Raw genomic sequence first — 14,872 nt, 5'->3', positions numbered from 1 at the left:
TACTCTTTTACCTTGTTTAGATTCTTGGAGACTAGGCCTTGTTCTCTGACTGCAAAACTAATGATCCGTTTTAAAGGGAAACCTTATCACAAACAAGACAATAGTATATCATATTACCAATGTTCCAAAGAGCTCATTTCCGTGCATTTTGGAGAAAACCTTTCAGTTTCATTTAGGCTGGTAATTTTTTACCGTAGTGGCTTTGTCATGGGAGCGTTTATAGCAGCTTCTGTGTGAACCTCCTCAGCAACACTCTGCAGGCTGCTGAACAGAGAACACCATGCCAAAGAGGGGAAGGCAAGGATCCCTCTGGGTGGGAGGAAAAGGGAATTCCTTTGAGCACAGCTAAAACATAACAGCAAAAATAAAAGATGCAAAGCTACAGATGCTTTGCAAATGTAAGAACTAGCTGAGATGATCTCTGACAGCTGCTTCTAGGCTTCCAAAGCAGAGTCAAATGCCATCGGTGGTAACAAACAGACCCAAGATTTGCAGGGGAGGGAGCAACCTCCAGGAGGAGGAGTGGGAGGTTCAAAGGTTATCATCCTATTTATGCTAATTGAGTTTGAGCTAAGCTCTTCCCAAGAAGAAAGCCTCTTATTGAATTAGTTATTCAGTTCCTAAGGGTGCAAGTGGAATGGCTGTAGCTGTGTCTTAGACTCTGCTCGAGAGGCCCCTGAAGAATACAACGGGAGGAATTTCTCTCAATTTTAGCATCCATCAGATGAAAAGCAACCAGTAGACCTGAGATACTTGCGTGCCTTTTGCCATTTAGTCTGTCTACAGAAGGGGCCAAACATGTTCAGGTACACGGCACCCTGGCAGGTCCTCTGCTTGTCCATGGAGCAGGGGCTTAGGGTAAGAAAAATTTATTTTCATAACGTTGTGAAACAAGGGTAATTTGTAGTCTTAAGAATTGTGTTGTGAAGGAGAGGCAATTTCAGAGCTACTTTCATAGAAAGTGAAGGAATATTCCTTCCTCCCTCTGTAACAATGTATACTGCTTATTCCTTCATTGTTCGTTCCCATTTTGCTGGTATTTGAGTGAGAAGTTGGGTGAAAACTTAGATGTTGTGTATGTTTATGTGTCTGCATTTATATTCATATTGATCAGTATTGTAGAGAAGGGCATGTATGTCACTCTGTACATCAGTACGTGGGAAAATACTGCTAATAATTTTAATTTCCACAGCCCCATCTATCACTAACTAGGCTTCTGAAAGATTTATAGGTGTGAATTAATTAATTATGCCTCAAGGCAGTCTTAGGAGATGCATGTTAAGGTAAGGTTGAAGCCTAGGCAGGTTAAGTATTTTTTTATTCAAGGTCATGCAGCAAGTCAGCAGCAGATAGAAGAATGAAATCCAGGTCTTCTGATTCTGATTCCCTTTATTTGCTTAATACCTGCTAGTTGTCTCCTAAATTGGATTCTCTTCAAGACTGTTAGCCTTGAGGACTCATGAAAGTACAGCAGTTAACTGTAGCTGCAGAACAGCTATTGGCAGGACTGACATCTGAAAAGTGTAAATTTAAATTAACTTGGGCTGTCATTATTTATATACTTGCGCTCACAGTACATTGCAGGGTTCTTTTCCATGAGAGCAGTCTACTGGTCTCTGATGGCGTTTAATATGAAAGAGTTACTTTGCAATTCAAAAATACCTATTGTATGTCCTCAACTCCCCTGATTTTATCTCAACTCTTGAAATCCTTAGTATGGTTTTTCTTTCAAAAAACGACAAATGCCAGAAATTACTTCCATTTTTGAATATAGGTTTCTAGCCTCAAAAGTTGCAAAGAAATACTGAAAAATATGGCTTCTAAATAGTACTCCCTGATTTGCCTTTTTCTATCGCCCCACCCCCACCCCCCCAAGGGCAAATAAAATTTAAAATGCTATTTTGTTTTTACGACTTTAAAGACTTGCTTCTTATCAGGTCTTATGATAAACCTTTTTTATCAGTCACTCTAGAAAGCACATACTTGGCAGTAGAAGGATCGAGGCATACAGAACTGTTGTTTTTTTTTTCTACAAGGAGATCTTGCATTTATTGTTGCCAAGTCCATTTTGACTACTCCCTTTCTAATCCTTCTCGTCCTAAACTATACAGATTCTATATATAACGTATCATTCATTATGTAATCATTTTGGGGATGGAACTGAGATTTTATGCTGTCAATGTCCATACAACAGTCTTCCAAAAGAACATAAGCAATCTCTCTGTTTTAGTATGGTTAAATCAGATTTTAAAATTTATTTCAGTAAGCTTAAAACAGGATAATGACCTTATCTACCTGCTGACCTTGAAAATGCCAAGTGTCTTGTATTAATTAATAAAAGGACAAAAAATTAGCCAGAAAAATAATCCAGAATTTTATGTTCCTGTGTGCTTATGACATACAGCACATGCTGGGTATTGTTTATTCAGTGGGAGTTGGGACTGTGGTGCTCCCAGGGGACCATGACAACATCCCTGCCCATTTGCTTTGCTGTAATGCTGGGTACTCCCTGACTGCTGCAACACAGCTTTTCCAGCTTTTTTTTTTTTTTTTTTTTTTTTTATTTGGGGTCAGGGAGTGGTTGGGCAGCACTAGGACTTCCAAAGTGCTGATACCTGTGCAAACTCTGGATAAGCTCTCCAGGATGGCTGTGGAGAGATCTCCTTCAGCAGAGGTTTTAGGCTGTGTTCAATAAAACTGTTGCCAGGGTTGATCTACGTATATTTAGAGCAGAGGAATGAGGATGGAAAGTGCTCAGTGTCCTTTGCATCCTGTCACGTCAATGAATTCTGGTATGGTTTGCCTGATTCCTGCAGTCCTCTTGACTGCCCAGCCCTTTGTAATTCCAGACGCTTACAGATGCTCACAGATGTTCACCCATGCTTTTATACCAGCAGGACAGAGTAACTTTCAGAAGCATTCACTCTGCCTACATAATAAAAAGCTTCCAGAGAAACACAACTGCAATATGTGCTGCTGGCTTTCACAATTAACAAGTCTCTAAAGGCTGTTTTTGCAGAAGCTTTTGCCATCTTTTTTAATCTGGTATTTTACTCTAGCATTACTGAAAAATAAAAAAATAAACAAAGTATGTTCATAATGTCCCATGCAGTACTTTTTTGTCCTGGTTCCATTTTAACAAAGTTCTGCAGTCATAAGTTACAGCATGTCTGAGATGTCCAGTGTATTACCAGAAGCTGTAGATGAAAAGAAAATTTGGCCGTGTGTCCAGTGGATCCCTGAAGGCATGACATTCTTCACTGAAATGTATGCAGTGTAGAGCTCTTCAAACACTACAGCTATGATAATAAATTTAGGATGTTTGGATCCAAATGCATTAAGGTGTCAGAAAGCAGAATGCCAGCATTGGCTGCTGTTCAGTCTCTGGGCTTCAATTCAGGATATTGACTGAGCCAAAAATTAAGCAGGATGCCTGGGCAGTGCTCTCATCAAATGAAATTGAGTGCCTACTTTCTGTCAGAAAGGTTGCAAGACTGAAAATCTTTATTGTCCTTGCAGTACAATCCTGTGGTTGTGATAGCAGCTCAAACAGGAATGTGTGTATTTCTGGTCTGATGAAATTCACTGGGCAGATGGACACTTAAAATAAGTGTCAGCTTTCTTTCCTTCACTGCTCACTCATAGCCAGGCAGAGGTGGCTTCTTCACATAAGTGATACCGCATTCCCAAATGCATGAAGTCATGCCTGCGATGCCGTGCCAGACTATGAAGTCACGGCATGCTGTTCACATGCCATGTGTTCATCACACGTGTGCACAGACAGCTGTCGAGGATCCAGTTGGACGTATGCTCAGAAGGCAGAAATTCCACAAAACTTGCCGTGGGTAGCACTAAGAAGCTTTGAAACCTTAAATATGGCAATGGTGGGGAGGCTGTCCATAGCTCCTGGTTTACAGTTCTGCCTTGCACATATATGTATACTATATACAGCAAACTGTATAGTTCAATATAAATATTTATTTCTGTCATTTATCAGTGTTTCTCTATTGAAATGAGCAAACTACTCTAGCCAGTGATAAATTTCATGTTATCTTTTGCCTTTGCAGGCACTTCTGTATGGTAATATTTATTAAATCATATTAATTAGACAGCTCATGAGAGTATGCAGTTGACCTTTCTGGAGGAATGCTGCATTATTTCATCCCCACTGTTACATAAGCCTGTGGGCTAGCCAAAACCACCATTTAGCATTTTATACGTAGAAGAATATCCAACTAACCTTTGACGTTCAGGAAAGCTGCCTTCAACGTTAAGACTTAAAACCTGCTCCTGCTGAAATCAGCAGCAAGAATCTTGGTTTGAGTTGGTGCAGGGTTGGGTGTACAAAGATAAAGTGACAGTAGTTAGATGTTACTATTTATAGTGACACCCTAGGTGGAGAAGTTTTGCTGAAACTTCGGCTTTGGAGTTAGCACAGATAGGATTAGTGGAAAGGCGGGGCCACCTCTGGTCTCTTGGTACACAGCAAGACTGTTCTAAGACTAATTAGGGGCACATGTAGGCAGTGCAGTTTTACTAGTAATTTGATTTAATGAATGCTGCTCATTTAAAAAGCTGTAATTTGTGTTCAGCCCTGAGGAAGTAAGGAGAAACTGCAGGAACATAAATTCCCCAAAGCAGAGGCACAGGCTTTCCAGGTGTGTGACTTAACCGTCGAGTGCTCTGTGCTTGCAATAAATTGTTTTGAGTTTAAGATCAGATGAAACTGAAGAGGCCTTATCTGTAAAGGTAGATGTAATCTTTTTCACTTTGACAAGGTAAATTTTGCTCTGCTTGGCGTTGTTTTTCCTTTATGCATACAGCTATTTCTTGTAACATCTCTAGATTTTAGTGCATTATTAGGTGGCATGTTAAAGGCAAGATTTGGGAAAAAAAAAACACGCTCGAATTATGATTGCTTTCAGATAATCTGTTTCTAGTTGACAGTTCTCAGATTCTAACTACTGCGCATTAACTCTACCGCTTCAAGCAAGTAAATTCCTGTAGGTAACCAATGCCGTTCTCATTATGTCTTTAGTGATTCAGATGAATCAACTCACAGCTTGTTCTCTTCAGAGTAGAGTTGATACAATTTCCTGGCATTTTCCAGGAAGGAGACTCTTGAGACTGATGTCTAACATAACTCTCCAGCCCTTGTAACAATCTGTGTTCCCAGACAAATTGACAGAGTGAAAAATCACCATCTCATCTTAGAGCTGAAGTGCCGTTTCAGACCGGTAGTCTGTCTTGGTAACAAGTAAATACAAAAACATCCCAGGAAGAGCTGACTTGTGCTTAACATTACGCAGCAGCAGCAGCGGATGACTATTTGATGACACAGATTTGCATCAGACAGTGTCAATCCTTTTCTCAGCATACAAGAAAGGACAACAAACATATCGCCTGGCTGGATGGTGCTTGTTTGCGTATAAGTGGTCACATCCTCTCTGTATTGCCAGATTTTTTGGCTCTTGAGTCTTGCAATAGTTAGCATTCCTCTTAAACTTTTCAGGTCATGCAACTGAAGAAGTACAGAAGAATTTTCAGTTTTCTTTCAAAATAATTAAAGGAAAGTTTCTAGCTTTTTCTGATTGCAGAGAAAAGTTTAAAATGCCAGGCTGACCTCTGAGGGCTTAAAAAGCACCAAAGGGCTCTATAATCAGATTTATGTGCTTTTAAAAGGAATTTCATGATTTTGTGGGACTTTAACAATGTCTTCTGAGCAACTGGAATTAGTATGATTGCTGTATGATTAGAGAGGTTTAGTAACATCTCGGCTCTTAAGCCAATTATAGTTTGTTGTTTCGTGGTGTTGCAGCATGATGTTCACAATTCTGCCTTTCAAAGATGCTTCCTGTTCCTTTCAACTTTCATTTTCCCTCTTGGTCTCCAGTCTTTTAGTGTTGACCCCATGTAAGACATGGTCTGCCCAGGATGTGGAAGGACGCTGTACACTTTGTTTTTCACACAAGTTTGGTGTTTTGCTGCTTTGGCTTTTAATCTCTTCTCCGCATTTCTTTATCTAGGAGCAAAACTACTCCATGTCAGCACTGGAGAGAAATAATAGTCTGTTAACTGGTACGCAGTTATTTCTACCCACTTAGATAAATGAGAGGGTGTGTTTGAAGACTGATGTGTAGTTTAGTCATCATAATTTCAAACACCTAAGCACTTAAATAAACTTGTTCTTTTCTATTTGAAAAATAATAAAAAATCAAACATCAAGAAACTAATAGATATTATGTACGGTAGTCTTAGCAATTTTTGTTATGTGACAAATTCTGTCACGACCGGATAGTATTGAGATAGCATGTCTGATTTTCACCAATGAGATACTAAACTAAAGTATATTCCCTAGGTGTTATATCAAGTCTATCATGTGCAGCTGATCCCATTTTGGCTGATTAATAAATGCCCAATTTTGCACTGTCATTTGGCAGTTTATGATTGGTTTTATAAACACTGTTAATGCAGTACCATGTAAGAAAGTTCTCTTCCTTCATGCTTCACCCAATAAACAGTTTAGAGATTTTTAAAACCTCTTTTCATGACAAGCATACAGTTTTGCGGAGATAATGATTTATTCTATTCTGGTGTATTCTGTTAATTGCCCATCTCTGATCCAGGTATTAAGTATTGAATTAGACATAGTGACATAATTAGAACAAACAATTACATTTTTAATGGATTGAAGAGGAGGCTTGTGGGAATGGGATTTGAATGGTTGCCCTTTAACAATTCAAGTGTGATTTTTCCAGGCCGCACATTCAAAGGAAGACATCTTCAGTTTCATAGTTCAAACTATGAATACTATTTGTTAGGCATTTACATTTTTGTAAAACAAACAAACAAAAGAAAAAACTTAAACTACTGTTTTCTAGTATATTCCTTATCTTTTACCTTAAATCTCATAAGAATCAAAATTTTAAAGTAAATTTTTTTATGGGGTTTAAAATCAAAAGCATAGGAACAAATGCTTCAAATGAAAGATAATTAACTGAGTGAAAGAAGTAAGTTCCTGTACTGAAGTCCAGTGATATTTTGTCTGGTTGTCCTTGAGCAACATGGCAATTTCAAAACAAGAAATCTTGTTCCAAAACTGAAGAAATATAAATTAGCAAAATACATTAATTCAAGGTGATAAAGCTGGGACCCCAATATCTGATTTACAGAAGCATCTCCTAACACCAAGAATGCTTGTTTCCCTATATAATTCCTTCCTTTACAGTTTGCAATAATTCTCCCTACTAATTCTTAGCAACGTAATTTTAACTGTATTCAGTGTATATAACACTTCAGAACCTAAACAACTATTTCTCCCAGAGCATAAATCTCCTTTGACTTTTCTTCACATTTCCTTTATTCTAAACTCTATCTGCTTTGATATACCAGCGTGAGAAATATTACCTTCATTAAGTCTGCTTGCTGATTGTTGAATGCGAGATTTCTGAATGCAATGTAAGAACAAATCCAGGGAGTAGTCTAGGCACCAGAGGAATAATTCTGTCAATATTAATAAAAATCAGAAAACCAGAAGCCAGGAAGTGGGAGCTCCAGACAAGCACAGAACTTGCTGCACACATCAAATTGTTGCTTAACACATTGGAGAATATCATGCATTCATCCCAGTTGACCTCAGCCTGGCTTTATAAATTAAATCTTAACACCCTGGATGTAGGAATCCCAATCACTTGTCTGCCACTGGGGCTGAAAGGAAGTAACGGTAGCGGCAGACCACAGAAATGAAAGAAGAATGCAATAACCAGAAGCAAAAACAGGAGAAAATGAGGGATAAGCAGACCCATCCATCTAGAAACAGAAGCTACAGGAAGTTCCTGTCATGAAATTAAAAAGAAATTGAGGTCCCAGCACCCTCAGTATTAGGAGAAGGGAGAAGAAACATAGTAAAGATCACTTTGGGGGAAGGAAGGAGTGGGGGTATTTGCTGGTTCCCTGATGGGTGACCAGAAGCTGCCCAGAAGTGTCTTAATTCATTTGCAGCTGAGCGCCATGTTTACTGTCTTCATTCAGCAAGAAAGGCCTTTGAGGCCCATTCTCAAGATAGTTGTAGCTGTAGGTTTTAGCATGTATCTGTATAACTTCACTGCCATTTTCTGGCAGTAATAAGAACCAGATTCTGATGATGTGTTCATAATTTCCTCTGGGCCCATTTTGGTATAAGCTCATGCTAATTAAAACTTGGCATCGGTTCCCATTAGAAGAGCCTTGCTCATCTTGTGTTGGGAAAGTAAAGTAATACCTGGATTTATCAACAAAAAATTGAGCTTTTGCTGAAGTCAATTTTTTGTCATAATTCCTGGAAGAAAATGTCATCCACGCCATAGCAATCATCAGGGAAAACAGTTCTTGAGCAAAGTCACAGTAGAATGCGTCGTTAATCATAATCCACCCACATCCAGGCACCATATCACCAGACACTTCATTGGAGGAAGGAACAGCACTGTTGGTATTCATGATTCATTATATTCAAGGGTTATAAGGTTTTTAGAGTCAGCTGTGGTCACATGTTATGACCGGCATTGTGACATATACCACTGGATTTCCCTAAACTGACTTCTGTTTGGATTAGAGCTTATCTTTTAGAAAAACATCCAGTTTTGATTCCACATGTCCAGCAAGGGAGCATTCATCACAGCGTGGATTAAATTGTTCCCTTCATTAATTATACTCACAGCTAACAGTTTCCTGCTAGAAGATAGGCACTGTTTTGCTCTTGATCTCCCTGAACATTCCCCAGTGCAGACAGAAAAGTCTCGTGCTCGTTTCTCCACTGAGGAGTTAGCAGCTTTGTCTGAAGAGGAATTACTTATTTTCTTGCAAACTCGCGGGTTTTGGAGAAGTTCTGATATATGGCATTAATTACAGTCTGTCTGACAATCCAAGAAACCTTCTCAGTGTCTTCTTTCAAGTCTCACTATTGCTCTGGTGCTTACACACTTGTGTCTCTGGCTGAGAATAGTAATGTTGATGGTGTGTGCATGGCCTCTGCTTTTCATCCATACTGCTCTCACCTTGTTGTCCACTGGCATTGCACCCTACACTAATGTACCCACCTCTTTGATTAGCTCTGGATAGAGTGTTATGAGAGCTCTTCTGAGCGTTAATTGTATTTCCTGATGAAGTAGTCAAGGTGAGGTGTCTTGGTTGGAGTTCTCTTGTGGTTTTGGCACAGTTGGGGCTGTACTTGCATTATAGTTTACAACACAAAATTGAAATTTGTTGACATCAGAGGCGGTGCATCGTGAAATTTGTGACATTCATAGGACTTCCAGAAAAACTGGTGTCTTGCTCAAGCAGCTTGCTACTGTCAGCAGTCAAACACATCCCTCACTGCAGTTTAGAGGCAAACCAAGCAACCAGGCGGACTGCAGTCTGTGTTACGAGCCCAAAACAGAATTTCTGCCAGACCCAAGAATGAGATTTCTGTGTATGAACCAGAGTGGTGGCAAGATGCTACAGCAGGCAGGAGTCTGGGCTAACTGGACTTTGAAGAAATACCCCTAATTGCACTGCAGGTTTCTGCAGAGCTTTTATAATAGCTGGATGTCACATCACCTCACAAAGCTGTGATCTTTTCTTTATCCTTTTGGGACCATACTAATTGGTAAGAAGAGATGTCAGTGCTAATGCACTGATAAGCACATTAGCAAAGTTGTTGCTTAGTCAGTTGCTGAGACATTCGGAACGCAGCAGTTCCCTAACTGAAGACCTAATATGCCTTTGGGTGAATTCTGCTTAGCTCGCTTTCTCAGCAAACCTCTGTCCAGATGTGGTTTTGGAAGTTATTGGCTGACACTATACGAAATACTTCTTTATGCACGTCCAAAATTAGAGGCTGTTGCCAGGCACTATGGTACCCACCGAGCAGAGTACCAAGGTGCTGTGAGAACCATGTCTGGGTGCAATGACAGCACGCTGTGTCCATGCTTCCCTTCCTAGTCAACAAACTGAATATAGCTGTCATGCTTGGTTCAGAAAAGTGTCAGCCCCTGGACTGTTGTGGGGATGTTTTAAATTCAGCCATCACCAGCACATGATGAAGTAGTCTCAGTAACTTTTCTAAATTTTCACCTTTTCTTGAGGAGGTACTAAATATTAAGTAGCACTGTACACCTTTCCTGTCCAAATGTCACATTATTTGACATTACAAGTTATGTCAGTGATTAGACTGGCTTTCTGGCATTTATTTTTATCTTGGGTGGGATCTTGACAAACCCCCAAAAAGCTTGTAGAGATGACCACCTGAAGTTCAGCATTTAAATCTGATTGCATGCATACCATGCATACCAGTTAGGTGTAGATGCATCAGACCTCAAAACCACTTTTTAAAGTGGCAGGATTTGAATTTGGGAGTTTAACTTTAAGAGCCGGGGTTCCGGCATTTTTGTTTTAAGGGCCTGGTCTGCCATGCTTGTGTTTCCAAAAAACAATGATCTCTGCTTTCAATACGTCTAGAGATGGTCCAGCTCTCTGCTGTTGTCCATGTGCAAGCTGCCGCTCACCACTCCAGAAGGGAGGTTGTTTCCCATGTTCATCCTACTGGCAAACAGCAAAACAACTTGGTTGTCTTCAAATGGCTTTTTTCAGTGAGTGGTTTCGTAATGGTACATTTGTATCCTTGTCTTCACAGAATTGTTGAAATTTCATGGTAATTTTGAAGGGGTGGTATGATTATAACCTTAATTTTATTTACCTTTTAATATTAGACCTACTAAGAGGAATTTTTTTTCACCTGTGATGTAAGAAATGTTAAACACCATCTGATGAAAATGCATTGTTATTTATAGGTAAATCCAATTATTCAGTTAGTTAACGCATCTTAAAAATAGCTGTAAGAAATGGTCATTCATATGGTCATTCCAGCAACTGATTGCTACTTTCCCCCATGAAAAGCACCCATTCTGATTATTTAATTGGTGAGAATTTAGTGTTGTGCAAGGAGAACAAGATGTGTTAGCATAGCTTTATGTTATGTCGTAGATAACAGACAAATCAGCATTCATTGAGCCACTCTGTAATTGCATTAGTCTGTAAACTTCTGGTGGCCTGGTTTCCTCTCTTGTTAAACTGAATCAGAAGAGTTGGAGACACGCTTGGATACTTGCACTCGTAGATTAGAGATTTCCTTTTTTGGAGGTTTGTTCTACTGGCTTGTTTTTCCATTAAAAATGAGACATGGTTTTGTTCTGGTGTTATTTTTTATTCTGCCAGAAAGCTGTAATGCATTAAGTCCTGCATGTAAAAAAATGTTCGTTTGTTCTAAACTTATTTATAGCTTCAACATCTCACATGATGAGGTCTTCCAGCTTTAAGTCACAAGCAATATAAATTGAGTTCTAAGATTAGCTGTTGTATTTATTTTTCAAGTTTTTGTAACTAGTTTAGGTCCATGCCTTATTCTGAATGTGTCAATTTTGATAAAGGATATTCAGTTGATAGAGCACATTGTACTCTGCTGTCTGTCAATTAGTGAGTTGCATAACATTAGAAAAAGAGAAAGAAAATGTGTGTTTAGTCTCCTCATAATAGCCCCTTTCTGAACAAGCAAGTTCTTGTTAACCTGTCAATCAGTAAAGGAAACCACCAAAGCTAACTGTCATTTGGAGGGGAAAAAAAAAAAAAAAACAAAAAAAAAACTGCTGCATTTATTCTTTTTGTTGTGTGAAAATCAGCTTGAATTTTCCTCCAGTGTGCTGAGTTCCTAACCTCCCAGGAAGCCACCTAGGGCAGTTAAGTCAGACAGGTGCTTGTGCATTTTTTGGGACCCTCAGGCAGGGTGCCACAGGCAGGCTTGGCTGCTTCAGCTGGCAGCTGCCTCTGCCCCAGCCCTGCAGCAGTTCCTCCACACAAACACACAGACGAGGTTTGCAGTCCGACTCCCCCATTTGCTAGCCAGCTGATCAAAGAAGAGGCAATGAGAAATGAAGTGAATTTAATACTTCACCTCGAGTTATGATCTTTCCAAGGCAGATGTTGTCACAGACATTGTGGAGCCCACCAGCGTGAAGCTGTTGCACTTGCAGGTGGCCATCTGCTCACCTGTTGAGGGAATAGGGACCCATACACAGCCCCAGCAAGGACTGACGCCAGCACGGGCATTTATTTTCCTCTCTTGGGCAGAATGCACCAAAGAGACATTAAAAACTGACTGACAGGGAGGAAAATAGATGCTGGGGACTTGCACATGCACTGTGGACAGCATTTTTAAAACATTCATTAAAATGTTTATTGAGTAATATAGATGTTTTGTCTTTCTAGTAGGGCATTCTAGGCTAGATGCCATCCTTAGGCAAAAGCAGTAAAAAGCAAAACCTGAGCAGAATATCTCTAGACCACACTGCCTCTGTGCTTTACTCGAAACCTGTACAGTGTTGCTCCAAAATACTGTGCTAGCATGAGAAGTTTCTCCTAAGCACCATACTGCATTTTTCTGACAGTCATCCTTGCCCTCCTTACGATTTGCTGCATGCAGGAAGGTGGAAGGCTCCAAAATACACAAATTTTGTCTGAGTTTGATGCTAGAGCACTGATCTAAGAACAGAGGCATGAGTGACGTGTTTCCCTCCTCCAGTGGCTCTGTTTACCCTATTACAGAGAATATTTGTTGCCCTGGAGGGAGAGGAGGTGCTGGCACAAAGCCGTTCACCAGCAGCACCCAGGCAGAATGGAGCAGAGACGTCTCAGAGCCTTTCTGGCATCTCAGGTGCAGCTTTAGGTTGTTCAAGCTTGGCGGCGGCCTTATTCAGCCCCTTAATCAGGGGCAGAACATCCATGATCTTGGTAAAATGCAGGGGGGTGGTCTCTCAGGGTAGGCAGGGATTTTAAAAAAAGATAGATTGAGGTGGTTCTGTAAAACGGAGATAATTTCCAGGAGTGTTGTGGAGCACCTGAGTGCCTGCTGTGTGGTTTGAGGTCTTTGAATGGGAAACTTAGAAAACATAAGGTGTTCTGTCCATCATCTCTGCAACAGGAAAAGGAATGCAGAGGGGCTGTACGGGTTTCTTGCTATGTCTGCTCTTTCCAGATTGCATCCTTTAACACATGAAATCACGGTGCCATCCCATGCTGCCTCTGTGCAAACTGTCACATTCATTAATCACGTTAATACAGGGCGGGAAGATGCTCCGACTTGGGCAGCCTTTCCCGGACCTACAGCATGCCATGGCATAGCCTGTATGGGCACATGCCTCGGTACACGAGATGATGCTCTGCTTTGGTCATCCTCTGGCCCCACAGTGGTGGGGCAGACAGCTGCAGATGGGATACGTGGCCTAGTACAATATTTCTAATTGCTTCCCAAAACCCTGCAGCCGTCTCGTTGCTAAGAGCCTTAATTTTCTCAGCAGCTGGGTAGAGCCCAAGAAATCATTATGGATTGATTTTATTGTTGTTGTCTCTATTGTTGTAATGTGAGGATGGAATTAAATGTCTTGGCGCTGATGTTCACCTAGAGTGTGAGACAGCACGCTGGTTTAGAGACCAGCACATTACCCCAGACTGTAGCTGTGCTCTCGAAAATGCAAACCAGGAGGACTGCTGGGCAGTTTATGAGCTGTGCTCCACTGTTGCCTTCCGAGTGGGATCCGTACACAGAATCTCAGCAGAAGTCAGCTCATGCAGAAGCAGGATGAACGGGCCCAAACCACAGCAATCACGCCACTGCAGGATGCTACGCGGAAGGAGCGTGGCTCGATACACTCCTCACGAACTCTTACACCAAGGTGCGAGCAGATGGTGGATGGAGGAAGCCAGAGGGGGAAGAAGGACAGCTGGCAGGGTAGAGAAAGCTTGAGGGAAAACCAAGACCAGTATGAGGAAGAGAAAACGTTGTGGAAAAACTCAGAAAGGAGAAACTGTGGACACGTTGATGTGGGTGGTCATTATTCCCAGTTGTGCAGTCTCCACGAGGCAGCAACTGAGTAGAAAAGGTCTCTGTCAGGCCCCTGCCATGGAGCCATTTCTCCTCATTTTTTGCTTCAAGGCATGTAGGCTGCTGCAACTGCATTTGCTGGATCTTGCAAATTGCAGTCATGAGACTTGGTGATGTATCGTTCTAAAGAAGCTCCTCTGTCTATGCGAGGCCAAAATCCCCTGATTTCCAATTGTAATTAAAAAGGCATCGGAGAGGGCGCATTTCCAAGCTGAATTCAGTAAGACCATTTCTTCATGACATAATGTCCTGTGAAAAGAAACTGACAAATGTGGAAACACAGTCCGGTAGGGTATTAGAAACAGTGCTGTAAGCTCTCCCTGTTTCACACAAGAGTTCAAATTTACAGAGAGCTTTTCTCCATCAGTCCTGAAATGAGGAGAAATAGATTAGCATCAAGAAACAATGTAATGTACTTACCTAATAAAAAATAATCTCTCCAACATATTCAATGAATTAATCATTTAGCACCAAATAAAAGATAACTACAGATTTTTTTTTATCTTCAAAGCCCTCTCTTTAATAAGACTTTGGTGTTATACATCCTTTATTTCAATTGATTTTTCCTTTAAAATGCACATGACTTCCATAGTCTCAGATGCACTTCAGGATGAAGCATGTGATATGCGTGTGCCTTGACTGACTTTCAGAGCATCCTGCCTTTTCTTCTGATTATATGAATTTCAAGTGTGTGCTTTCCTGACTTGATCCTAGGAGAATTTGTGCTGCCTGGGAATTTCTTGCCTTTGTGTGGCTTTTCTGCCCCAGCACGGAAATGCTCTTTCAGCATTCTTCTTCACCTCGGTCTCCGAAGTGCAAAAGGCAGTTCAGATGTTTCCAACCCAGCATTTCTTTTAATAAGAAAATATTATTACATCAGGAGGAGTGTGCTTATAGTGGAACATGGTGCTTCTTTCAGTG

The 14,872-nt window shown here is 40.7% G+C and overlaps 1 protein-coding gene across 11 annotated transcripts in view; it reads left to right on the top strand.

Moving 5' to 3' along the window:
- Positions 1–14,872, top strand: part of PALM2AKAP2 (PALM2 and AKAP2 fusion) — a 253,654-nt gene that overhangs the window by 202,340 nt on the left and 36,442 nt on the right. The window contains exon 1 of one of the 11 annotated variants that reach the window (XM_040540366.1): positions 608–858. The exons of 9 other annotated variants lie outside the window; for them this stretch is intronic. In XM_040540366.1, coding sequence (XP_040396300.1) covers positions 799–858 — 60 coding nt within the window. In that variant the 5' untranslated portion in view covers positions 608–798. Of the gene's footprint in view, positions 1–607; positions 859–14,872 lie in introns of those variants that run through there. One more of the 11 variants, XM_040540365.1, reaches the window with a different exon arrangement.

The sequence above is a fragment of the Cygnus olor genome, chromosome Z, assembly GCF_009769625.2.
Source record: "Cygnus olor isolate bCygOlo1 chromosome Z, bCygOlo1.pri.v2, whole genome shotgun sequence".
Classification (NCBI taxonomy): Eukaryota; Metazoa; Chordata; class Aves; order Anseriformes; family Anatidae; genus Cygnus; species Cygnus olor.
The sequence above is the reverse complement of the archived record's forward strand: the minus strand, read 5'-3'. Positions and strand labels throughout refer to the sequence as shown.